Source organism: Malaclemys terrapin, chromosome 22 (assembly GCF_027887155.1).
Source record: "Malaclemys terrapin pileata isolate rMalTer1 chromosome 22, rMalTer1.hap1, whole genome shotgun sequence".
Classification (NCBI taxonomy): domain Eukaryota; kingdom Metazoa; phylum Chordata; order Testudines; family Emydidae; genus Malaclemys; species Malaclemys terrapin.
The window spans coordinates 15,100,685-15,128,017 of NC_071526.1; the positions used below are offsets into that span (position 1 = coordinate 15,100,685).

At 48.1% G+C, this 27,333-nt stretch overlaps 1 protein-coding gene across 1 annotated transcript in view; it reads right to left on the reverse strand.

Moving 5' to 3' along the window:
- The window catches only part of CSMD2 (CUB and Sushi multiple domains 2), a 579,057-nt gene that overhangs the window by 81,446 nt on the left and 470,278 nt on the right, over positions 1-27,333 (reverse strand). Inside the window, exons 38-44 of the mRNA XM_054012126.1 lie at positions 22,267-22,385; positions 22,086-22,155; positions 17,838-17,954; positions 15,926-16,135; positions 13,329-13,517; positions 7,834-8,011; positions 5,742-5,887 (exon numbers count right to left, since the gene is read on the reverse strand). Coding sequence (XP_053868101.1) covers positions 5,742-5,887; positions 7,834-8,011; positions 13,329-13,517; positions 15,926-16,135; positions 17,838-17,954; positions 22,086-22,155; positions 22,267-22,385 — 1,029 coding nt within the window. The remainder of the gene's footprint in view (positions 1-5,741; positions 5,888-7,833; positions 8,012-13,328; positions 13,518-15,925; positions 16,136-17,837; positions 17,955-22,085; positions 22,156-22,266; positions 22,386-27,333) is intronic.

Below are 27,333 nucleotides of genomic sequence, written 5' to 3' on the forward strand. Positions count from 1 at the left end.
TTAGATGCTTAAATTAGGATTTAGTTGCTTAACTTTAGACACCCACTCACCCCTCTCTGTGCCTCAGTTTCCCCATCTATAAGTTTGGGGTACAATAACCTCCCCTACTTCACCAGAGAGGTTGTGAGGCTCAATTAATGTTCATGAAATGTTTGGAAAGAGTTGGATGAAAAGGGTGATTTATTTTTACCCATGCACCGCTTAAGGGCAGTGTATGGCCCAACGTTTGCAAAAGAAAAAAAAATCCTGACATCATCATAATGAGCTAAGCTTGAACAGAGGAGATCAAAGGGAACTGTCAGATCTGTAATTCTGTGAGATGCCTTCTATATAAGTTCTTTGCAACTTACCAAAAAGTTACAGTGAAACGATGAGCTAATGAGCAGGAGAACAATGCATGTTCCAGAGATTTGGGCAGTTTAACTGCCGAACCTGTCACTTCTCCTGCAAAGCTTCTTTGGTCATGGAGGAATAAAAGGGAGGGATGGGGTGGAAACGGGAGTGAATTTTGTCAAGCTCTCAGAAATAAACAGTTGCTTGAAGACTCCAAACCTTTGCTCCTCCGGACACTCTGCCTCTGGATAAACAACAGGTGCTTTATTATGGCCAACAGAAAACAAGGAGAGGGAGAAAAAGCCCCAGAAGAAAGAGCAAAGGTCGGACAACTGCTTTAATGGCAGAAGCATCTCTGCAAAGATTTATTTTCATTTAAGTAAAACTCCACGCTAGTGGTATGTCTGTATTGCAATCGGGGAGCATGAGTGCGGCTCAGGTGGACACACCCGAGCTAGCTTTAATCCAGCTAACTTGGGCACCAGAGCAGGGAAGCGGTGGAAGCCTGGAATCCTGGGAGCTTAACTCGGGAGGTGAGCCCACGCTGAAGTGTAGGTGCTGCAGCTACTTCACTGCTCCAGGACCCGAGCCAGCGCCATGAAAGCGAGCTCAGGTGTGCCCAGAGAGCTGCAATCACACCCCGCGATCGCAGTGTAGACACACCCTAAGTGGCAAACTGGGCTTTAGGCCAAGATTTTCAACAGCGATTGATTATTCCATTTTGGGAAGCTCAACTCGAGCCACCATAAAGGGGCCTGATTTTCCGAGTCTGGGTACTCAGCACTTTCTCTCAGCGGTCCCCTTTAAGGAGGTGGCACCGTGGTGGGACTCAAAAATCCCAGGTTCTAATCCCAGCACAGCCACTGACCTGCTGTGTGACCATGGGCCCATTTCTCTGCCTCTGTTTTCCCTCCCAACCTCTGTCTTCTCTATACAGACTGTGAACACTTTGGAGCAGGGACTGCTTCTCACTAGGTATGCACAGCACCTAGCAGGAGGAAGCCCTGATCTCGGCTCTAGGTGCGACCGTAAAAGAGAGAATAATATCCTTTCTTTTATGTCAGAGTGGAAAAAAGATTCCAGAGTCCAAGGCTGAATTAATCCCCTTGGTTGTGGAATAAAATAAAAAAAAACAAACCCAGGAGGAAATCCAAACAACACACCTAGGAGAGAGAAAGAGAAATGCTATTTGCAAGCTTTAAAATGGATGTTTGACAGTGGAGAATAAAAAAAAAAACCCCAGACAAAAATTAAATTAAATGCTATTTTAAAATGCTTGACAGCATCTATTTAAGTGGAGAGATAACCTAGCAATTGGAGCATCAATCTCTATTCCTTAATGGGCTACATTTCAATACGGGGCCATGATTACGACGGTTTCAGCATCTGGATAACACCGCACGGATAAACCTTCCTCTGAAAGCACCCTGATGTGCCTGCACCACAACAAAGCACAGCCTGTGTCTTTGAAACACCACTGAGACCCACCTTGAGTTACTGTGCCATAAACACCCTTCCCCATCACATTCACACATCAGGTTCTTGGGCTGCTACCAGAAATAAGCATTTAATAATAGGTGCAACATCATCAAGTTTCAAGGGATGCTGCCAACTTTTCAGCCTCCCTGAATCACTCCTTTTCCAGGAGATGCTTCCCTATAGGTGTTTAAAGGGGGGCGGTTCCCGTAAGCGGATGATGCTCATCATTGCATTGGGGAAGCTATTTAATGGGATGTCTTGTGTGCCCGATCTAAGTAGCCTGTGCATGCACAAAGAGTTACATTGTGGCAGATCCAGGGGAAACTCTATGGAACTCAGTGGACTTACACTGGTATATGGTAGGCACTGTCAATGAATCCACCCACTTTGGTCAATCAGGGAGCCACCTGTGTGCAAATTTTCTGTTGTACCATGTGCAACTTATCCACTGAAGCATACAAAGCTTGAGCAGAAGAGAGCAGAATCTGACCCTATGTCTTTTTATCATGCTGTATGCACAGAGAAGAAACACTGCAGAGCTGTGCCTAGACATTAATAGTAACAGTATTCAGTCCCCAAGAGAGACGGTTACAGAGCATTAAACAGAACCCAGGCTGTGTGCCTCCCCCCCCACACCAGGATGAAGATTACCATTGGAACGGAATGATTAGGGGAGGGCTAAACAGCTGGCAATCAATCTTTAAATACTTTGTGGAAGTTGGTTGCTCAGGATGAGGGTAGGGTGACCAGATGAGAGGAAGAAAATATCGGGAGGGGGGTTCACCAGCAGAGAAATAAAAGGGGAGGGAGTGCGGATGGCGGAGCAAAAAAAAGAAAACCAAAAACCGAGCACCGCGAAATATCGTGACAAATTGCATCCTGACCGAACATCGGTTGGGACACGGGACAAACGCCTAAATAATATTGGGACAGTCCCAGTTTTATCGGGACGTCTGGTCACCTGAGATGAGGGCGAAGGCATGAGTTGGTAGAAGGAAGGTGCCTGAGGCTGAAATGGGGATCAGATGAGTGGAATGAATATCGGATGATTCAGCTGCTTATTTCCTGGTTAGCTTGGGTGGGATATGTAATCTAAGCCACCTCAACTCAACGTTCATGAACACAGCTGCAGACGATTTCGGATAGGTCTTTTTTAAAAAAAATGAAAATCCTCACTGAAATTTCTATGAAAAAAATAATGGATGAAATTTGTGCGCTTTTTTTTACATTTTTCAACCAGCTCAATCAATGAAGTTTTTAGCCACAGTTTATACTGAGGTTCCATTTCTGTGTATTTTATAAAGTGGTTAATAAACCAGTAATAGATGCTTTAATAGATGGTTAAGCAACGGCTCCTGAGTACAACAGATCAACGGGTTGCTCACAACCACAGTTTATAACTAGGCTTTGCACAATTTGATTTTTATCAATTTAAATGGTTTCAGAGTAGCAGCCGTGTTAGTCTGTATCCGCAAAAAGAACAGGAGTACTTGTGGCACCTTAGAGACTAACAAATTTATTAGAGCATAAGCTTTCGTGGACTACAGCCCACTTCTTCAGATGCATATAGAGTGGAACATATATTGAGGAGATATATATACACACATACAGAGAGCATGAACAGGTGGGAGTTGTCTTACCAACTCTGAGAGTTCCACTCTATATGCATCCGAAGAAGTGGGCTGTAGTCCACGAAAGCTTATGCTCTAATAAATTTGTTAGTCTCTAAGGTGCCACAAGTACTCCTGTTCTTTTATCAATTTAAATATTCACTATTGTGCAATATGGGCGTTAAGATTTTCTTCTGATTCGTATCAATTTAAATTTTTGCAATGATGGGAAATTATGATGTGGGGCTAGACACTAGTTATTTAAGGACAGCAGATGCTGAGATTCAAAGAGTTAATGCTTTACAACCATTAAAACACAAATAGCCAACCTCACATGGCAAAATATACAAAGCAAATATCCTTAAATCAAACTCTAATAAGTTCTTGAGCAGGATTTTTCTTACTTTGCCCAACTGTAAACTTCAATTATTATCAAAATATCTTTTCATCTGTGTGCGGTGAAATCGACATTTAGTGACATTTACCGATAAAAGTCTAATCCTGCCAAGCCTGCTTATAACCATCTTCTGCTGAGGTGCTTATATACATACTACTCATGACTAGAACATGCTCCTTAGACGTCTGCTTGGGCCTAATTATTAGGCCTGACCCGGAGCCAAGCCCACCCGACCTGATCCGAGAGGGTAGAGTCATATTCCAACCTGATCGACCCCTGACTCTGGTCCCTGAACCTGGGTCGGCGGCATGGCTGCCTGCTGCCCATGGGGTCGGCCGTCCTCCCCTGCTTCTGCCGGCTGCTGCCCCTGCTGTGCTGTGCGTGTGCTGCAAAGTGAGCCGTGTTGGGACTCCTTGGCACACTCACTGTGCACACTCACACACACAGCGCCCCCACATCAACCCCACAGGCAGCAGGAAAGGAGCCGAGCTGACCCGAGCGGGTCTGGTTGTTTTCCCAACCGACTCACACCCGACGCTTATAGTCGGGTTAGGGTGGGTTCAGGTCTGATGCAGGGCTCAAATGCTTATGACATCTTACTAGTCCTTTATAAAATTATAGGGTTGAAAGGGACCACAAGGGTCATCTAGTCTAACTCCCTGCCGAGATGCAGGACATTTAATAACAATACCTGACTCTTGTACAGTACTTCTCTTTAGATCATAAAGAACATTCAGAAAAATAACTTTAATATAAAGCGTGAATATAAATATATTCTGGTGGGCTTTCACTATAGTAACTCTGGTCTCTAACTCCCAGTAAAAGAAGTGTCAATTGACTTGCAGTAGGATTTATGTACTGCTCCCTTCCATTGTTAGATTTTCTGTGGTTTTTTTTTTGCATAACTGTTATACACACATCCCTTGTGTATTAATACACACCTTATTGTGTTTTGCAGTAATCAAGCAATCAAGCCTAGCAAAGATTGTTTAAACTTAACCTGGCCACATAATACTGGCCTTTCCATTATCAGACATAACATTTGGTGTTCTGTACAGACTGGCATGTAACTGATATTAGTCTTTGTTGCAGTTGTTACAAGTGAATTATTGTGGTGAGTGGAAGGTCCTGTTCACATTTTCTGAAATCCCAGAATCGTCATAGGTTCTTGTTTGCTAATCCAATTTAAAGTTGGACTCTTGTTTAGTGATGGGGTGAAAATGCTCTTATTTACAGCGTCATACCTAGCATTTCTCGAGCATGCGCCTCACTCAGACCGAAGAATCCCCAAATAATTTAAGGAATCATTTCTCTCACTGAGAAATGAAGCCACCTCTGGGCTGGAACGTGACTGTGGTTTAACAAAGCACAGCAAGGCTACCCAAGCAGTTATGCACGGGATTGGAAGAAAAGCACCATATCCAACTGAAATTGCAAGAAGTGGGAATGTTAGGGAACAAAATGGATTTACACTAAATAGAATTTGCCAAGGAGAGCAGTATTAATAGCTGTCACCTTGTGAGATATGCCATAGGATCTTTCACAGCTGCAGTTTGCAGGAGTTTGATTTGCGTTCGGATTATCAGGAAGTTGCTGATACATTTCTCCTTCTGCACGGCGTACGCATGCCTACTTCGTATGTGCAGTTATAAGTCTGTGCGTAAGGCAGGCATTTGCACATGCAAAATTGCAGAGACTGCAGGTCTCAACTCTCTGAGAGACAGACCTTTCATGATAGGTCTCATCTGAGAGATGGTGCTTCAAGCAGCAGGGTATTTTCTGTATCTTGCCCTCTAAATATATCCCTTTCATGAGCATTATTCTTCCTCCTGATGACCCACAACTGGCTCAGACCCCTCTACATGCAACAAAATCATGGGGCAAGAAATTAAAACACAGGCTGCTCAATGAGCAATACAGACCATAGAAATAGATAGCAAAGATCCCTCCGTTGGCTGCGTCACTGTGGAATTTCATCAGGATCTGGTTGGAGGAGCTTTGGGCAGATTTCTTCACTGAGTTCCCCGTGAACATGCCCAGCTGTGGGGCTGTTTGCTGTGGTCCATCCCTTGAAAGCACAAGTCAGAAAGAACACAACCACATTACACCTTTCCCTGTTATCCCAGGGTAGGATCCGATGCACACATGCGCACAACCTCCTGTTCTTTCCTGCCCTATCTTTCTTGTCACCACCCCAATCTGCGACATTAGGTTTCCCATGACTCCTTTGGCAGCCAATAACTTCACTTCCAGAGTGGTACAAGTGGATTCTTCCCAGATTGGCCCATATAATTGCAGGCAATGGGGACTCCAGATGTAACCAGTAATCTGCTTCTGAAGAGAGGGTTCATCTCAGCCTTCTGAACTTTCATCACCTGCCTTTGGAGAATTAAGGCCAGATGGTCCAAAGAGCTCCGCACTTTGGTGCACAGTGGATGCTGAGCTCCTTTGAATGTCCAGCTCCAGCAGTGGGCACTGGGCACTTGAAAATGTAGCGCTGAGCTCTTTAGGAAGTTTGGCCCCATGTGCCCCCCTCAATGGACCAATGTGGGTGGAGTTATTGACGTGCCGTGCATGACTTCTCCTTCCCTATCCTAAGGGGAGATGAAGATCCTACCCTGCCATGCTCCTGGAGCCAAATTCTCAGCTGATGTAAATCAGCCTAGCTACACTGACTTTGGTGGAGTTACGCCCATTTACATCAGCTAAAGACCTGGCTCCCGATCTCTGGGCGCTTGCGTTTGAACCCAGCTCTCCATTCCTGATGCCATGCTGTGCCCTCGCTCTGAGAGAAAGCGTTCTGTGATTTCACTTTGGATTGCACAGCTACTGACAAAGCAAAAGCTAAAGAGGACATCAGCAAATGTAGTATTTCCCCCCTGTTCCATATTGATCTAGTACCACAAAGTTGTTCTGCCAAGGAATAAACAAGCCTGGGAAAACGTCTGCTGGGGAAATCTGAAGCGAAAGGCAATTCCTATTATGCTAGTTTGAACCAGATTCATTTCATCTAAATTCAGCTTGAGGGAAAGACCCCGTTTGCCATTCATAAAAGTATCCTCTGTCAAGAGATTTTCTCTTATTCCCTTCAGCAGAGCATTTCAGAGATGAAGGGCCGGGCTGAGGAGAGAATCCAGCAGGAGGAGGAGGGACCTGTAAGCTAATAATGTCCAGTCTCAGCTGGGATGATGTCCTGCATTTGCCCCCAGCAGAGATGCAGCGTCTAGAGAGACTAATTGGGTCAGACCGGCCGCAGGAGGGCGGCATTTGTTTAAACTGCACACAGCACGGGTTTGATTTCTTTGTTTTTGAACAGGCAGTGATCACAGAATTAGGGCTCGGAAAGACCCCTTGCCACTCAGTCCCTAGACAGTATTTATCCTCCAGGGGCCAAATCCTCGGTTGCTGTAAACGGCATAACTCCAACGAAGTCAATGGGAAAAGGATGGCGAGAACTCAAAGTCACTGGAGCTACGGCCAATGTACATCAGCTGAGGGGCCATCTACAGATCTTTGTCCAGTCCCAAATGAAGGGGGTTTCCACCAGTTCCTTTAGGAAACCAGCCCATGTTCAGTCTCATTCCCTCTGGGGACTTTTCATTTGAAATCCAGCCTAAGTTTTAGGTTAAGATCACAGAAGCTAAGTTTGGAGAAGATCTCTCAGCTCATCTTGTCCATTCCCCTAAGCCAGCACAGCACATGGCTCTATGGAGAAAGGGCCTATCAGACCCTGAGCTGATACTTACTAGGCCAAATTCCCATCACTCCTAGCTATATTCCAAACCCCTCCAGAAGCATTCTTCTCTCCACCCCTTCCCCCCCCCCCCCAAATGCTTTATAATGGCCCAGTCCAGCAAAGCACTCAAGTGCATGAATAACGCCATTGAAGTCAATGGAACTATTCCCGTGCGTGAGCGCTTTGCTGAACCGGGGCCCAAATCCCTACAGATCAGGCAGACAGACAGACAGACTGACTGACCAAGTCAGCTCTCACGCGCCCGCCGAGGCACCCACCAGATGGTGATGAAGTCATTGTAGGGCTCCGTTTGCAGCACTGTAAAGTTGAGATGAATCCCATACCCTGCAGGCACCGTGATGAGCCAGGTGCAGTCCTGGGAATTGGGGTACTGGTTGGGGAAGCCCGGGGAGTAGACCGTGCCGTTCTGGGTGGTGATATTTCCTCCGCATGGGACTGCACGTCATTAATAACAAAGAAAAACACAAATACAATTAACAAACCCCTCCTGGATCCCCTGCCCCTCTTCGCCTACCCTCCCTTCCTTCCCCTGCTGTGAACCTCCTCCCAATTGAGCAGAGATGGATGCACCGCTCACTCCTGCGCCCAACGATGCTGATCTGCTCCTCGGCCCCAGAGGATGATTCAGGAGTGATCCGAGAGTCAGAGGCTGATCCAGATGTCTAACTACTGCTCCCAGCTCCCGTTAGCACAGAGGGGTCAAGATAAAGGCAAGATTTGAACTCCATTTCCTTTGCACAGTGTCAACAGGGAATAAGGCAGCACTGAGGGGCTGCAGTGACCGGTCTCAACAAATACACCAGAGGACAGAGATAGAGCAGCTAGACAAGACAGTGTTCTGATTATAGATGGATCCAACCCAATGTGCACGCTAGGAATCCGTGGATCCTGTCCCAAACTTTTCAGCTCCATCCTGTTAACAGTAAACCCTGCTTAGCGCTTCGGGGCTGGGCAGAAACAATTAGAGGCTTTTGGTACCCAGTTGACAGCCAGGTGTGCTGAGAAACCACACCCCACGCTCCAATACAGGGACTAGGGCTCTCCAGCCATGTGTAATCATGGGGGAACAGCATGCTCCTAAACCCACCAGTGGGCAAAGCTACCCAACTATAAATATGCCACAACCTGGGCCAGAACTGCTGGACAGCTGGTGTTTTAGAGAGTGGATCTGAGAGCAGGGGTGGGGATTATTAGTAGTTGTTATTTGCATGACAGCAGCACCTACATGCCCTGATTGAGATCTGGGGCCCACTGTGCCGGAGACAAACAAAGAATGGGAGGGGAAACAGAGAGGTGATGTGACCTGCCTAGAGACACATGGCAGATGAGTGGCAGACAGGGAACAGACCCCAGGCTTCCTGAGTCCCACATCTAGGTTTTACCCACTGCATCATGCTGCCTCTCTAGGACGCAAGATTTCTGGTGCAGAACCTTTTCCAATCTGTTTGGAACAGCCTTGGTGGATTTGCAGAGCGTGATTAGCCCCCTGCAGACAGGACTGTCTCTCACACCCTGTGCGCCTGATTCTCTTGCTTACACACAGCGTGTCACGCCGGAGTCGCTCCATTGACTTCCAGGGAGTTAGTTCCAATTAACGGTGTAAATCAGATCCAAGGCAGGCCCTGTGTATTTGTGCCTAATCCCACTTTGCCTATTCACGTGAGCAGTCCAAGTGACAGTGTGCGTGTACACACACACACACATTTACCTTATAGAACAAGGATGAGATTTTAAAAACCACCTCGGAGATTGGGATGCTCAATTCCTCTCAACTGTAATAAAAACAGCGCAACCTAGTGATTTCCAACGGAGTCCCTTCAGTGGCTTTAGAAATCTCAGCCTATACAGATTTATTTCAAAATCACTACTTCTCTTACAGTTAAATGGACTTTCCGCTGTGACCTGCATGGGAAGGGGAGATTGTTGGACTAGGGCAACCATTACTCACGGGCAGCTTCTATGCAAAAACAGACAGCGATTGCTGGTGGTGTTTAAGAAAAAAAAGTATCTGGAAAGGGAGCATTTGCAATGATATTAATAGTGCTAACAGCCCAGTGACTCCTCAGCAAAAACACCCCCCAAACTGTACTTAACCACCTCTTACTGCGCCTAAGTATGTGGTTCCTGAAGCATCACATTTAGAAGTACTGCAGGATATGCCAATTGCTTTGTACTCCCTCGTGGTGTAGCAGGGTTCTTGCTAAAGCAGGGATGAAAGAAAGGGCCGGATGGAAAATGTGGGCAGAACGGTTATTTAAATACCTTAGGGGCTCGCTCCTGCTACCTCCAAGGCACAGTGAAATCAACGAGCATTGAGGGTGTGCAGCACCTGTGGCTAGAACTCAGCACCTTACAGGACTGGGTGCTAATGGGCGGACATTCAGTCACATCTTCAGTGGGTGTGTATCACTAGAGCTCCATTGAAGTCAACTGACACCAGCTGACGTTGTGGCCCTCTATGTTTTATGTCCTCTAGAGCTAAGGAGTCTTGATTCAAAAGAGATAAACAAACGCAGCCCCCGCAGTACAAGGCAAGTTTGGGAGCAACTGGTACAAGCCATCAGGGCCGGCTTCAGGCACCAGGCAACCAAGCACATGCTTGGGGCGGCACCTGGTAAGGGGCGGCCAATCTTGGGGTGGTGGGGGGCAGCGCGGCGCGGCATTCCGCGGGGGTGGGGGGTGCTCCGGCGGCGCGGTGCTCGGCGGGGGGCGCGGCGCTCAGGGAGTGGTTCGGGTGGCGCGGCGCTCAGCGGGGGGGTGGGTTCCAGTGGCGCGGCGCTCGGTGGGGGTGCGGCGCTCGGGGGGCAGGCTCCGGTGGCGTGGCGCTTGGCGGGATGGCGGCGCGGGGTGTGACACTCAGGGAGGGGTTCCAGCGGCGCGGCGCTCGGGGGGGCGGGCTCTGGCGGTGCAGCGCTCGGCGGGGGGGCTCGGCAGGGTGGCGCTTTTTTTTGCTGCTTGGGGCAGCAAAAAAAAGTTAGAGACGGCCCTGCAAGCCATCCTGTTTACGGGGGAATCTTGCACTTCCTAAGGTTTTATATAAAAGACCCCACTACAGTAAACTGCACAGAACTCAATTTCTCTCTCTTGGACTCATGAAAGGCCAAGATAGCCTTGAACAGAGAAACTACACATTTCAGACCTTAAGCATATTCTCACCAGCAACCACACACCGCACCATAGTAACTCTAACTCAGGAACCAACCCATGCAACAAACCTCGATGCCAACTCTGCCCACATATCTACACCAGCGACACCATCACAGGACCTAACCAGATCAGCCACAACATCACCGGTTCATTCACCTGCACGTCCACCAATGTAATATGCGCCATCATGTGCCAGCAATGCCCCTCTGCTATGTACATCGGCCAAACTGGACAATCCCTACGTAAGAGGATTAATGGACACAAGTCAGATATCAGGAATGGCAATATACAAAAACCTATAGGAGAACACTTCAACCTCTCTGGCCACACAATAGCAGATGTAAAGGCAGCTATCTTACAGCAAAAAAACTTCAGGACCAGACTCCAAAGAGAAACTGCTGAGCTTCAGTTCATCTGCAAATTTGACACCATCAGATCAGGATTAAACAAAGACTGTGAATGGCTAGCCAACTACAGAAGCAGTTTCTCCTCCCTTGGTGTTCACACCTCAACTGCTAGCAGAGGGCCTCATCCTCCCTGATTGAACTGACCTTGTTATCTCCAGGCTGATTCTGACCTGCATATTTATACCTGCCTCCGGAAATTTCCCCCACATGCGTCTGATGAAGTGGGTATTCACCCATGAAAGCTTATGCTCCAATATGTCTGTTAGTCTACAAGGTGCCACAGGACTCTTTGTTGCTTTTTACAGATCCAGACTAACACGGCTACCCCTCTGATACATTTCAGACTGGATGTCAAGAACACCGAGCCATTTGCTCTGGCTAACACCCTGAAACCACAGCTGCAAACACAGGTCTTGCAAATGGAGACTCTTGCGAAGATCATTAAAGAATTCCGCCTCCAACAGGGAAAGATTCAGCAGCATTTCAGTGATGCAGCAGTCACTGCTCAAGGGAGACCAGACTGCACATTGATCCAATCCTACCACTGAAGCCCGAGAGCTGCAAGGGTCCTTTCTCAGCAAGGGCTCCGCACAGTGGTGGTGATTAAATTTACTTCAGCGCAGCACTGGGTGTTGCAAACCCAAAGCGCGGAGCTGATCAAAGCCCCAGTTCTTTACCTTATTTATTTAGCTGCTCCGACACATCATAAAGTTCTGACTTTGATAGGTGTTCGAATGGGAAAAAGTCAAAACTTATTTAGAACAATAAAACACTGCTCTAATCAGGCTCAATGTCAGTATGAAATAGCAGGCTGGGAAAGGAGGAAAAGTTAAAAAAAAAATAGAAAGAAAACCAGGCAGAGAATGCTGGCCATGTGCGGCCATAAACCTGTCCAAGAGCTGGCAGTAATTTCTCAGGGGTTAATAAATCAACAAAACGATGATGGTTTCTTAGCATAAGCAGGGAGCACAGATTCTGAAGTTGCCACGTGACAGCGCTCAGGGAAATGTGCTCTGTGGGGAGCTTGCAGAGAAGACAAATCAATGCATTTACAATGTGGAGCCACTGTCCCTGGAGAGATTAAGAATTGATCAGAGCTGGGTGCTAATTTTTGTCTCTGCCACTGAGTTGCTGGGTGACCATTGGCAAGTCACTTGAATGCTTTGTGTTTCAGCTCCTCATCTGTACAATAGAATTGATAATACACGAGGCAGTGGAGCTGAGAGGGTTAGATAATTAAGATCTGTGAAGCCCATCTTTGTCCTTGGAAGACAGGCGCTATGGACCTGGTTCGCAGAGGTTCTGACAATGGGCGCTTTAAGTGCTCAGCACTTTCAAAAATCAGGCCCAACAGGCATATTCTTCTCAGGGCCATATACTGCCTTATTGCACAAGCAGTACTCCCACTGATAGTCAGCAATGGAACAAGCAAAGAATAAAACGCTGCTAGCCAGAGATGGGCTCGAATCATAACCCCAGCTGCAAACACACCCTAACTTTGGAAGACGAACCCAGGCCTGGGTGTGAATTTCACCACTCGCCCACACCGCTCAAAGAGGGCTGACCCCAACTCGCTGATCCAAACGCTAACAGGGTCGAGACCTGTATCCGTACTCCACAGCTCAGGCCTGTCTCTAGCAGCAGCTTATGTTTCCAGAGAACCTTTCACCCTATAGGATCACAAAGCACTTTAGGTTTTACAAACGTAAAGAGCCACGGACTGTACAAACGATAAGCACTTTGCTCACTGATGCAATGCAGCTGGCTCTGGGGTGAGACGAAGCAGCTGTTAAACAGTGCACAGCAACGCTACACAAAGGCTTAGGAAAGGAAGAGCTATGCCCTCGAGGATCACATGAATAAAACATAAAGAAACTGCAGACCATATTTTTATCTCTTCTATTGCATCCTCCAGTATCACTGAGCTGCTGTTGCAAGCTTGTTCCCTTCCCACTAATCAGCATCGGAACAAAGCCAGACTGCATAGGAGTTTGAATGAACCTGAGTCAGCAATCTGGGCTTTGACCTAGAAAGAAGGTGGATTCAAAATACCAAGGCAATGTCATTTCCTCCTTCCTCCCAGCTGATTCATCAAAATCCCCAAGGCAAGCAAGTTACAAGACGCCAGTACTGAGCAGACTCCACGGGCTACCCAGAAAACCCCCATGACGTTCAAAAGTGACCTGATAAAGTCGTACCTTCACACCTGGGCAGTGGGTGGTCCCAGTTCCTATTGGTGCCGTGCTGACACGTCAGGACTGGGTGGCCAATCAGCTGGTATCCAGGAAGGCACTCAAAAGATACAGACTGGCCAACATTGTAACCGGCTCCTCTCACAATGCCATTCGCGAAAGGCTCAGGGTCAGGACACTCTTGGAGTTCGTAGGCTGGAAATACAAGGAGGAGACAGGTTCTATATTTCATGCTTTCCTCTAAAGGCTGGAATCATTTTTCCCTCTTGCCAAGGGTTTCGTAGTGCTAGAGCCACCGTCCTCACCATATCTTGGTTGTCGCTCTAAAGGATGGAGGTATAATGGGTGGAGGAGGAAACGGGGCATGGGACAGAAGGCCAAAATGTCACCCCGATGGACAAAAATCCCTTGATAAATACATGTCCTAGGGCGGTAAATACCCCTTTTCTCCCTGCCTTATAGCTGGACATAGGACCAGAAGGGCTTGAAGCTATCTAAAAATGGTCTGATCCGCTATGGCAATTCCCAGCTAAAAATCTATCCCCTGGCATGATTACGGATTTCAGGTGAAATTCTGGCCCCACTGAATTCTATGGGAATTTTGCCATTGACTGCAGTGGGGCCAGAATGCCACCGTTAGATTCTTCACAATGCTTGGTGCTTTTGGTTTGGTTTGGGGTTTTTGTTTATTTTGGTGGTGACTCTATAAAGGGTTTAAAGAGCCAAACGTTCTTCTGAACGATAGTGATTAGAAAATCCTGCTCCTTGGGGCAGGCGTGGTCATGGAGCAATGGGCCTCACTTTTGGTTTATCCTGTCTCTACGAGGCCTATATCTGCAGAGTCAACCCAGAGCTCGCTTCTAATGGGGGAAATCTGCCTGGTTTTTCAACAAAATGGAAGTGGATTTGGTGATAAATGGATGGCAATGGGCTAACATGCTCTGCCTGACACGATGAGTTATTATTGATCAGCACAGCCAGATCTAATTTCCATAGCAATTTCCATGAGATTACCCATGGTGCCTTGGACTGTGCTTTCCCCCCCTAAATCGTACAACAGTGCATGAGTTATATGGTGCACGCACGGGAAACCCAAGGGAAAATTAATGTTTTCAATTAGGTCTGAGTAGCTGCTTTTAGTGCTATTTCTGGGGAGTCTGCCCTTTGCCAGCCTTTGGCTGCATCACACGGACAGAGAGATACGCTCTGCCTTTTCCACTCCTAGGTTGCCTCTCTTCTGTGGTGGCAGGATCACTCAGCTCCCAGCTGCGGCACATCAAAGTCCACCCTCATCTCCTTCGTCACAAGACACACAGTTCCCCTGCAGGACACCTTGTCCCTTCAATGCTTGAATCCACCAAGGATGGGGATGCAGAGAAGGCCAAGTGTTTTTGGAAATGTAGTACTGATGAGAGCTCCGGATTGACAGCCCTGCAGACTCAGATATGCACTGACCCATTCCCCTTGAAGTATATATAGAAATGAGGCTGTGTCTAGGTATATACATGGAAATCTGCTTCTTTGGTCTGCTCAGCCCTTGGCTTCTTGTATTGCAATGACCAATGGCCCCTCAGCAGAGAGGCCAACAAGCGAATGAGCCATGAGACTCAACACCCTGCGGGATGACCCGTCCAAAGGCACATTGGTACAGGGACATTGTGAGGGGAAACAGCACTGCTGTTGCCCATGCTGCAGCTGGATGAATCAAGGAGCTCAGCGCCTTCCAAAAGCAGAAAATCTACTCTGAGAAGTTTCAACAAGAAATGCCCAGAAAGCTCCTGCCCAGAGGGTTTCACAGACTCACAGGCATTCACTGCTCAGGGGCCTACATGTTTAATGGTGCCTAGGGATCTGGGGTGCTCAATTTTTCAGGTGCCTGACTTAAGACACCTTAAATGGGACTTGATTTTGAGAGAGTTGAGCCCCATCCCCCTGAAAATCAGGACTCCCTGTAAGGTGAGGATGCAAAACCAGAGGCTCTTCAAATTCACTGGTCACTTGTGAAACTTTACGCCAGGGTTTCCTTTTGAATTGGTGCTAATTTATTTCTCTGCTCCCACTCTCATTCTCTGTTAAGATTCTCAAACCATGCATATGAATATTCAGTTAAACTACTGCACCCCTTTTCTTTTAAATGCCCAGTTCCCCTCTCCACAACCCATCTCAGCACAAATCAAGAGTGCATTACAGCTCTAGGAAACAGAGAGGAGCTTTCAGGATCCAAACTTGACTTTTGACCTAGAAAGACAAGTACCTGCAAAATTCCAAGGCAAAGTCATGTCCGTTGGGGACTACTTCTTATGGCACACGACAGTCTAGAGAGCCAAGATCAAAGTCAGTCTGGCCAGAATTAATTCTGAGGCATTTCACTGTTACAAAGCACTACAGGAACATTTGTTATTTGCCTTAGGCGACAGCAGGATGAACGGAACCCAGCTATTAGGATTAAGTATGGAGCTCATGTAACACCTTTCCACTCATTTGGATTAAGTCCTCATGGTACTAATTCAACACAAGAGCAGCTCTTGTTCCATCCGTTCCCTCTCCACTGCCAGCCCTGGGGACAGAATTCTTCCTCCCTGCTTGTTTGGTGGCCTTGTTACCTTGGTATTCCAGCTTAAACCCTGGCTTGTTTTGTGAATGGTCGCTGTGGAAGTACACGGTGGTCTCGTGTGACGTTGACAGCAGGGAGCCCGGGATTTCAGTGCCGCTGAACCTGCCAATCACGTTACTGGTGTCATATGGTCCATTCCGGATTTCAATGAAATCGTGGTTCGGCTCGGTGGAGAAGTTCAGAAACTGGATGTGGGCGCCTGAGAAGGAGAAGAGGAGGAGGAGAAGAAATGAATGCAACGGTCAAGCCAGTCTGCTAGTTCGGAAATTGGCAAATACCAATGGGTCAAGCAGCAGGACCTGGAACTATATTCAGCAAGTGTCTGATGCCACAATGAGCCTGGTGGTGGATGTACCAGGTGCATGCAGGTGGACTGAAGGAACCTGTTTATACGCAGGTAGAATACATTTGTTGTGCTGCTGAATGTCCCAGGTACATCCAGACAGAAAGCACCTGCTGTACTGACTACCAGCTAAGCTCTTTCATTCCTGTTATTTCAGTGGAGTGCTGCAACACAGTAGGCAAAGTGGACACTCAGCAGTTGAGTGCTGGAGCATTGAACATTTGTACTCTTTTTAAAAATCATTCACCCCACTGTTTCAGTGGGAATCATTGCTTAAGAACATAGGCCCTTTGGGTAGGTCTACATTGTACACTAGGCTCAGGGTCTGACCCAGGTGTGAGCCCAACCCCACACAAATCCATCTGACTCGGGTCAGCACTCAGGACCTGGGTCCTAGGATCCAGCTAGCTGGATGGGTGAGAGCCTGGGTCCAGCTGTGACTCGGGTCCACGCCCTGTCACTTTGTAGTGTGGATGCAGGTCACGCTGTAGACCCAGGTCAGAAGGTCTGTGCAGTGCAGTATGGACGTGTTAGCACGGCTGAAAGACCCGGGTCCAGCAATTGCAAACCCAGATTTACAAAGCAGCCTGGACACTCAAGCATGGGCAGGGAAACAGTGAGTCCACAAGCCCGAGTCTCACAAACATGGCTTAGTGGACAGTGTAGACACACCCTTTATGTCCAAACCTCCAGCCACACACATCATGAAATAGGCTCACGCCTTACCTTACCTCCATCCATCCAGAGAGAGGAGTCCATCTGTTCCTAGTAGTTCTCAACCTATTTACCATTGTGGGCTGCATATGTGGCCTAGAATGTGTTTTATGGGCTGCATCCAATACTACCTATATGGCCCAGAGGAGGCCACATGGGCCGCAGCTCTGTGCTGATTGGGCCGCAGGTTGAGAACCACTGACTCAGACTAATGCTCTCTCAGGGATAAGTTCAGCATGGGGACCAGATCACCACTTCCACTGCCTTGTGAAGACCAGGTTTCTGACAGAAACGAGTCAGATACACGCTCCCATCTTGCACAGAGAGTGTGAGAATTTAGCATTCAGGCGCCGCTTAGAGGGAGACCATGATCTAATTGTATCTTGATTTGCCCTTTAAACAACTCAGTTGGCTTCCAGTTGTTCTATAAGGGATGCTTCTCAAGCTAATGGCCCAGTGCCGCTGGAGTTCCTGCACTGCACTGTTTGGGGCTGGATTGTGACTGGGTCCTGAGCAGATGTGCTATGAGGAAGGGGAGCACCAGGCAAATCTCTCCCCCTTTCCGCATGCTGTGGTGTGTGACCGAGCCATTATCCGGGTGGCCAGCTGGGGTGCTGGGGGAGGCAAGTCCTGACTGCACCCCAACATACAGAGGCATGCGTGATTACAACAAGGGGGAAAGCTTCAGTCCGGAAAACTCAGAAGTGACCCAGAGAATCAGAGGTATTTGCAGATGCAGTGAGACCTTCCAGATTAACCCCTGAGTGTCTACCATCACATAGGCCACAAGCAGAAATAGGCACCCAGAAGCAACAGTGTTCGTCTGAAGAAGCGGCAGCCTTACCGAACCCTACGGGCAGAGAGATCCTCCAGCTGCAGTCCATGTTACTGGGGTAGTTTCCTGGGAACCCAGGACTCAAGATCACTCCTTCCATCTCTTCTGCGGTCCCACCGCATTGGGCTGTAAGATTGACAAGGGCCTGATGTTAATGGAAAGGATCTGCGGAAAGGTCACTTACCATTTACACAGGGAGACAGCCGCAGCCATCCATTTATTTTATGGAAAAGAAGAAAAATTCACCATGGAACTAACATGATATTTGCCAAGCATCACCCTGTTCATCCCACTAGTATGTTGCATGTTTTTCCTGCACTCTGTGTCTGACCTATTAAAGCTCTTATCCTGTGACTGGATCCATACCTCTGAGCAGCTCCGGCCACAGCATTGGGACCTTAGGTTGTAAGGCGTTAGAAGCAGGGGGCATCTGTTACCATGGGGCACGTCTTCACTACCTGCCGGATCGGCGGGTAGCAATCGATCTATTGGGGATCGACTTATCGCGTCTAGTGAAGACGCAATAAAATCGATCCCTGATCGCTCTGCCGTCGACTCCGGAAATCCACCGCGGCAAGAGGCGGAAGCGGAGTCGACGGTGGCGCGGCAGCGGTCGACTAGCTGCCGTCCTCACAGCCAGGTAAGTCGACCTAAAATACGCAACTTCAGCTACGCTATTCACGTAGCTGAAGTTGCGTATCTTAGGTCGACCCCCCCTGTAGTTTAGACCTAGCCCATGTGTATGTGCAGTATCAAGCCCAATGGGGCCTGCGGGCGGTAACTATTTCATTTTCTTAAATAAGGCACAAAATACAGCTAAGAAATCAATCTGTCTAGCGCTTACGTTGATTCTGAGTGCCTCCGTTTGATCCAAATCAAGGTGGATCCGTTGGTATGATATTTAACAAACTCTGGACAATTATAAACACAGAACAATGTGTATATGCAGTTGGCTCAAATGAAACCTTTACAAAGGCCAGTGCACAAACATCAAAACAAACAAGATGTTTACAAAAGACGACAGATTAAATTTCAACTCAAGACACCATCTTATCTGACTGACCTCTGCGTTACTCTTGTAATACATTCCAACAGAAGACACGCACTCATATCCCTAATCCAATCTGACACTGAAGGTACAGATTTCCCTTTGTCCAGCATCTAACTATGCATGCTCACGTCTGACAATGCTTCTCTGGTAAGGGTTTTTTTTCCCCCTTGATGTCTGCTTAACATAACTGCTCTTAAATTATGTAAAAGGAAAACATCTGGATTAAATAAACTGAGAGAAGCCAGGGAATTAATATGTTTTCTCCAGTGTTTTGGGGGCTTTTGTATATGGTTTGGAAATGAGAGAACGATGAAGAATCCAATCTCTGGTTTTACATTTAGGTGAAAATTGTCATACTGGGGAGATGCTTGGCACATATACATAGAATTTCACACACACACACACACACAAACACACACACACACACACGTCTCCGAAAACCAGGTCTACACAGCCTGCAGCAGTGAACCTTTGAGCCCGAATTGACAGACTCAGGTTCATGGGGCTCACGATACCACACTAAAAACAGCTGTGTAGCCACACTACTGACCTACTGACCGCTATACGTACCTACATGCCTCCAGCTTCCATCCAAGACACATCATACGATCCATTGTCTACAGCCAAGCCCTAAGATACAACCGAATTTGCTCCAACCCCTCAGACAGAGACAAACACCTACAAGATCTTTATCAAGCATTCGTAAAACTACAATACCCACCTGGGGAAGTGAGGAAACAGATTGACAGAGCAAGACGGGTACCCAGAAATCACCTACTACAGGACAGGCCCAACAAGGACAATAACAGAACACCACTGGCCATCACATACAGCCCCCAGCTAAAACCTCTCCAGCGCATTATCCACGACCTACAACCTATCCTGGAAAATGATCCCTCACTCTCACAGACCTTGGGAGGCAGGCCAGTCCTTGCTTACAGACAACCCCCCAACCTGAAGCAAATACTCACCAGCAACTACACACCACACCACAGAAACACCAACCCAGGAACCTATCCCTGTAGCAAACCTCGTTGCCTACGCTGTCCCCATATCTACTCTGGCAACAGCATCAGAGGACCCAACCACATCAGCCACACCATCAGGGGCTCATTCACCTGCACATCCACTAATGTCATATATGCCATCATGTGCCAGCAATGCCCCTCTGCCATGTACATTGGCCAAACCGGACAGTCCCTCCGCAAAAGAATAAATGGACACAAATCGGACATCAGGAATGGTAACATACACAAGCCAGTAAGTGAACACTTCAATCTCCCTGGTCATTCTATCACAGATTTAAAAGTCACTGTCATTGAACAAAAAAACTTCAGAAACAGACTTCAAAGAGAAACAGCAGAACTAAAATTCATTTGCAAATTCAACACCATTAATCTGGGCTTGAATAGGGATTGGGAGTGGCTGGCTCACTACAGAAGCAGCTTTTCCTCTCCTGGAATTGACACCTCCTCATCTATTATTGGGAGTGGACTACATCCACCCTGATTGAATTGGCCTTGTCAACACTGGTTCGCCACTTGTGAAGTAACTCCCTGCTCTCCATGTGTCTGTATATAATGCCTGCATCTGTAGCTTTCACTCTATGCATCCGAAGAAGTGAGGTTTTTACTCACGAAAGCTTATGCCCAAATATATCTGTTAGTCTTTAAGGTGCCACCAGACTCTTTGTTGTTTGTGTAGCCACAGCGACTTGGGCTGGAGCTTGGACTCTGAGGCCTAGGCAGGGGGCGGGCATCAGAGATTGAGCCGCGACTTACAAGTGCTGTCTCCGCAGCTGTGTTGAGTGCGGTAGTGCAAGCCCGAGTGTTGACTTGGGCTCAGATGCTTGATGCCGCGGGCTGTCCCCGGTTGTGGAGACGTACCCTTATTTAAGGTGCCTAAATACGGATCCAGCTGTACACTCCTGGGCTTGAACAAACCAACCCCAGACACACACTGTGTTCCTTTATTAAAACAGCAGTGACCCGGTCCTGCAAAGGGGTTGCCCCCTAGTGACATCCCTGGGATTTGGAGGAGAGAAGTAAGTAGATATGTAGGTAGACAGATAGGCAGGCATGTATGGGGAGGGAGACACAGACAGAACTTTCCAGCTCTACACTAAAGGGACAATCTGGAGCAAACCCCAGTGTTATTTGCATCGTGGTAATGCATAGACGCCTCAGTCATGGACCAGGGCCCCATTGTGCTAGGCACTGTACAGACACTAACGTCTACAACAGGGTCTTGGCCCATGACTGGGCTCCCAGGTGCTATGCCAACACAAATACATCACAGTAACGATAATATAAAGAGTTTTTTGTTCTTGCTCATCTATCCATTAATCTTGGAGGTCCCCGTGGCTACAGTATTGAGACGCTGTTCCCAGCGCCTGAATTCCTTGACTATAATGCTGAGCCAAAGGGGTTCTGGCTCCTTTCTAAGCAGCTCCCATTGGCAGGAGTCCTATCCGCTCACTTCTTTCTGCTGTAAGTATCTCTCTATTTATTTCTGGCCTGTAGATCATCAGATAAAAGAGCCAGCAGCTATTATAATTACTTTAAAGCTAAATGATGTGAGCTGGAGCAGCAGGGGCCTGAAATAACTGTTAACTAACTAACGCTGTTAAATGCATAAATGTCTCTCTCGCAAAGTCATAAAGTGCAGAATATGAATATTAAACATCTAGAGTTGTTAAAAAGCAAAATATTGCCTTAAAATAACCCAAAAGGTCCCACAAGCTGCCTTCATGCCTCTGTTTCTACAGTACCTGCTCCTGCCCTTATGTAAATCGATAGCCTGACACTTGTTCTCCTCGACAGGAATAGGATGGGCCCTACAGGTCCACCACCTTTAACGCTGCTGGCAACTCATCACCACCTTTCCCCAGGACATCACCGTAGGCAAGCATGGTGAACGAGGCGTGGTGAGCTTCTGGTTCTTTACCGTTCTTCTTTTCCTGCAGGGTGGCCACCACTGAATGCCAGGTGGGGGGAATGGCTCTCCCTCTACACAGGCGTGATGGTTCTGTGATGTAGATTCACTGATGGGGGCTTTGTGAATCGAACCAAACCAAGTTTTGTTGTTGTTTTGGACGCCAGTCCCAGTCCCAGTGCTACCGGTCCTTCCCTTTTCACCCACGCTTATTCCCCCACATTTTAAAAGGGCACCATATAGAAGTGGCTAAGCTGTGGTACGAATCCTACCGATGCAAAGTGGAGGTGGATAATTCCAGCGCCGGACGGTCCCCGGCATGCAGGAAATGTGTGAGTGCCCCTACAAAAAATAAATAAAATAAGATGTTTAGAAGATTTGGGGTTTCTTTGTTTCACAGCAACATTGAAGTCCAGAAAACAAAAACCTTCCGGATTTGCAAGTGTCTAGTACCTGGAGGGCATAGCCTGGCTCACACTGAAAGGAGACGACATCATTAACCAAGTACCTCTCTCCAATCTTCAGGCCATTCCCAGGCACTGCAGGTTCCGGACAGCTGGACAGGCCGACGGCTGTGAAAAAGAAAGCGTGAAACTGAAAGCTCAAAGAGAGAGGGGAATGTGAACTATGGAAAAGGCAGAGAAGGAAGAACCTTGGGTCTCAATGGGACAAGGACATCATACTTACAGATGCACGACAAGCAGGGGGGAGAGAGACCACAGGAGCAAACACAGAGAAAGAGCCAATGCAACGGAGCATGTGTACTGAAATGGGCATAAACCACAGAAGGGAATCTGCATCTTAACTCACTGTGACCCTTCAATGGTCGCTAATGACCTCCCCCATAGAAATCAGACGGGGAAACTCCATTTTGCCATCTCCATCTCTCTATGAAATTCCCCCCAAAACAGCGTATCGTGGCATGCTTTGCCCAGTCCAGCTTTGAATGCCTCTAGTGATGGGGCTTCCGTCACTTCCACTGGGAGACCATCGCAGGGTCTAACAGAACTCACCACTGCCCTATTTCCCCCTGTTAGTCACCTTAAATTCACGCTTCTTCCATTTTACCCCATTGGTCCTAGTCCTAATCCCTCCTCTACACAATCCCTTTCCCTCTGGGCTGGGAACACCTGTACCCGCCAAAACCTCTTCCCAAGGGCCATCAGCAAGAAAGCTGGCTCCCTAGCGTTAAATTTGTTCTGCATCCCGTGCGTCTTTCTTTTGCCACCTAACTTGATCTGTATGCCCATGCCATGGCTCCCGTCTTCCTAACAGCCCTAATCACCTTTCTCCATCCTCCATGAAGAAGCTCCAGCATCTCATTTACATCCTGGCCTCGGCAGCTTTCTCTGGTATCTTAATAGTTCCCCACGCTCTATTCTCTAGTGCTTTATTCAGTCCAATTTTATTCGTCTTGCATGAGCGGGCTCCCAACACTTCCCTTGGGGGGAGTATTCGTTGGATATGAATAAGTAAGATGTAACCTTCTGGTTGACAGGCATGAATGCTACTGATCAGACCTCACTGACTCAGGGCTAGTCAGCAGTGTAATAATTGCTGTATTATACATAAGCAACAATACATCAGTCTTTAAAGTAACAAAGAGTAGAAAAGCAAAGCACTGAGGCAACTAAAGCCCCCCTGAGAATGTTAAATTGTGTTTGCATTCATGTTGCTGTACATCATTCTGTATCCGATGTTGCCTGATCTGTAAGAAGAGGAAGCCAATCCCAGTTGTCCCTTGCTTGACCAACTCTATTTTATTTGAGTCACGCTTGTAGTACAAAGAGTACATTATTTTTCTTGTATGTAATTTATCCGTTTTGGGGACAGAGATGGCACAAACCCATTTTCCCCCTCTCTCTCTGCCCCCTCCCTCTTTCTCTTCAGTTATGGAATAAATTTATCATTCAAGACAGGTAACAGTAATAGATGTGGGTCTCTCATAGCATCTAAATCGAATATTCCATGAAGATTTTACTCAATCCCGTTTCCTTCCAGGCTACAATTACAATGGGAAGGAGGCCGACTGCAAACAGGATTAGCAACCCCAAAGGTCATCTGTCCGGTGAGGTGCTCTCCTCTTTATGTATTCCCCCATCTCCCACTTCTATGGCGCCACATGGAGATAAAACTAAGACGGTAGTTTGCAGTCACCTCATGCCCACCGTAGCTCAGCTGTCTGCCAGAACCTCCCTCACTCACCACACTAACAGCTGTCGCTAAAAGATAACCTTCAGCATCATTCCAAGGGCTAACGTTCTGCTTCGACTCCACAATCTGGAGGCTGAACTACAAAGCGGGGGAAAAAAAGAAATAACTTTGACACGGGTTTGATGGTGACTCCCCTTCTGAAACCAGAGTCATGCTTCCTGGCAAGAAAACACGCATGGCCACACGTGTAGCTGTATCTCCTGATCTTCAGGGAGTAGTGAGAGCAGATTTGAATAACTTCTCACACAGAACAGTGGGCGACTGAGTCATCCCAGCCAGGGCTTTGTCAAGCCTGACCTTAAAAACCTCTAAGGGAGGTGGTGGAATCTCCTTCCTTAGAGGTTTTTAAGGTCAGGCATGACAAAGCCCTGGCTGGGATGATTTAGTTGGGGGTTGGTCCTGCTTTGAGCAGGGGGTTGGACTAGATACCTCCTGAGGTCCCTTCCACCCCTGATATTCTATGATTCTAAAGTCCACTCATTTCCCTCTGGCTTTTGGGCATGTAGAGATAAGGGCTATTTCTCAAGGGATCAGATCGGGGGAGAGGTGGAAGAAACACTACATATGAGCTCACCTCATGCTGCTTCCTTCCGGTGTTCCTAAGTGTACAAGCTGGAAACTTCCTGTCCCAGTCTGGAAACCGGACCCCAAAATGGGGCACCCAGTATATTTCAGCCAATGCCTCAGCTGAGAACCATGATTATCTATCCACCTCAGGGTTTTGTACTGCTGACCATCACCGTAGTATCTGGGTGCCTTCCATGTAAAACCAATGGCAGTAGTCACATCGTTGCTAGGCTTCATGGACTTGCTGGTGTTCTCACTGTTGTACCTTGCACTAAGGTACTGCTTTACTAATGAACCCATTAGGAGTGAGGTGTTCTTATCTCCATTTCACAGAAGGGAAAATTGAGGCAGAGGGTGGTGAAATGACTCAAGGTCGCACAACAGAAGAAAATGGGTCAGAACCCAGGAGTTCTGACTCCCTGCCTGATGCCCAAACCACTACCTTGAATTAGAGTCTTCATAGCAAATGACCAACCTCTCTTGGGCTACCAAAGCTGTCAAATCCACCCTTTCTAATCATGACTCCAATCTCACCACCACCACCCGAGGATGCGCCTGATGGGTCAGGTTTGACTGTTCCTGGCCCGATGATCACGGCAGTCCCAAAGGACGCAGGTTCTCTCTACAAGCAAGACTCCTCTAGTAAAGAAACAAAAGCCCAGTGGAAAGAAAGTCATGGGATATGGGCACATTTGGCGACATGCTGCCCAATGGCTAGGAAAAACCACGGTTGAACTTGGTGGTGACTGGCTGGATTAGCACGTGCCTGCAAGTGAGTTGGTAGGCATGGAGGAGGGGCTGGAAATGCAATGAGGGGACCTGGGATCCCCACAGAGTTCTGACGGTCTCCCTCAATAATCAAACAAGTACTAGGAAGCACCAGGGTGACCCACCCCTGAGAAGGAGAGGGCAAGACACCCTCCAACACATGTGGGAGACTGATGTAGTCCCCAGAAAGTCGCTTATCTGCTGGCCCACCCAAGCCTCTTCCCTGTGCCTGTCTGGCAGCATTCACCTGGGGGTGCCCCCAGGCTGCATGGAGAGAGAGAGAGGATTCTGGCTACAGATGTGTACACTGCTGGGAACAATGGGATGGATGGCGAGAGGAGGAAACAGATGGGAAACAATGGGATGGATGGCGAGAGGAGGAAACAGATCTGCCAGGTGGGCTGGTGGCCCAGCCGATGCCTCACACCGCTGACGCAATGTCAAAGCATGCCTGGCCAGCCCCTTTCTCATCGTGCTGGGGAGATCCTTTGCACCCTGCTTCCCAGGCCCTTTGCCGCCCCATAGCAGAGACACCAGCCCAGAAGGGATGACAAGCCCGGGGCAGCTGACTGAGTGGCAGGTCTCACTTTCACAGACCCAGAGACAGCATCCTTTGCAGACAGGCAAGCCGTAAACAAGAGCAACACTGGGCTTCAAGGAGAGAACGTGGCGGGGGACAGAAGGGAGAGGGCAAATCCATGCATGACCTTGGGGACTAAGGGAAGTGGCAGGAAACGGGGGTGAGGGTGGAGGAGATGGCAGAAAATGCAGGACCCTTCTGCGGTTACTATGGAAGCTTCTGTAGAGCAACAGGGACGGAAGAATGGTGAGATGACATGCTGGGAGCTTGGAGGCTGCCCTATTTACCCCTCCCTGGGCAATTGTAGCTGGGCCAGGAAGGGCCTGGCACAGCGTTTGGGCACAACCGTGGTTTTGCCAGAGACCAAAGACACAGAAGGCAGTCTTGGGGCCAGCCTGGGCCTTCACATCTCCACCCCAAAACTGCTAAGGCCAGGGCTCTCTTGGGGGGGGGGGGGGGGGGGGAGTGGTACTGAGCTCTCCAGCCTGGCTGGCTGAGTGGGAGCTGCCATCTGGGTTAGACGATGGGAGCCAGGTTGTGGACAGTGTAAAGCTCTGGTGCCCAATAGTCTCCAGGTGAGAGAGAGAGAGAGAGAGTGTGTATCTGGGCAGGGAACTGCAGTCAGATAATAAGTATTGTTATTTGTATTACTGTAGTGCCCAAGAGCCACCCTGATGGACCAGGCCCCCTTGTGCTCGGCACCCTACAAACACAGATCAGAAAGCCAGGTCCCTGCTCCAAAGAACTCATAACCTCAGCACTGGAATGTAATACGGAGGTAATTTACTTGCATAAGCTACCATCTAGGAACCCCCCTGAATGCTCACACTCAAGCTTAATTCAGAGCAAGAGATGATGCCTCCCACTCCCACTGGGAACTCTAGAGAACAGGGGAAGGTGCTGGATGTGGTTAGGGGAGAGCTCTCACCTGCAGTTCAGTTCCTGGATGCAAGGGGCGAGCTGGAAACATGGATCTAGTTTGGCTCATCTCTAGGACCTGCTTTAAAGGACAGATAGAAGCAATTCCCCTCCACCCCCAACTCAGAGATAGTAGCATGCAGGGAAGTTATCCCAGTCAGTGGGAAGGACCTTGGCCCGAGCTGATCTAGTGACCATCAAAGAGGGATGGAAACAATGGCAAAAAATATGGCGGGGCCCTATGCAATGCCTCCTTCTATGCAAACTGTGTATCTTCAAACTCTTCCCCCTTCTACCAGCTAAACAGATTCCCTCCAACCCTCCCCTCGCACCCGGGTCGTGAACGTTAGGAGAGAACTCCCTGCTCAAACACCCCTCCCCCCAACACACCGCTCATCAGGGAGCAACATGTAATGGCTCAAACCCGGAAATGTCACCTGCTCCCACGCAGGGCATTTCTCCTGTATCTGTTT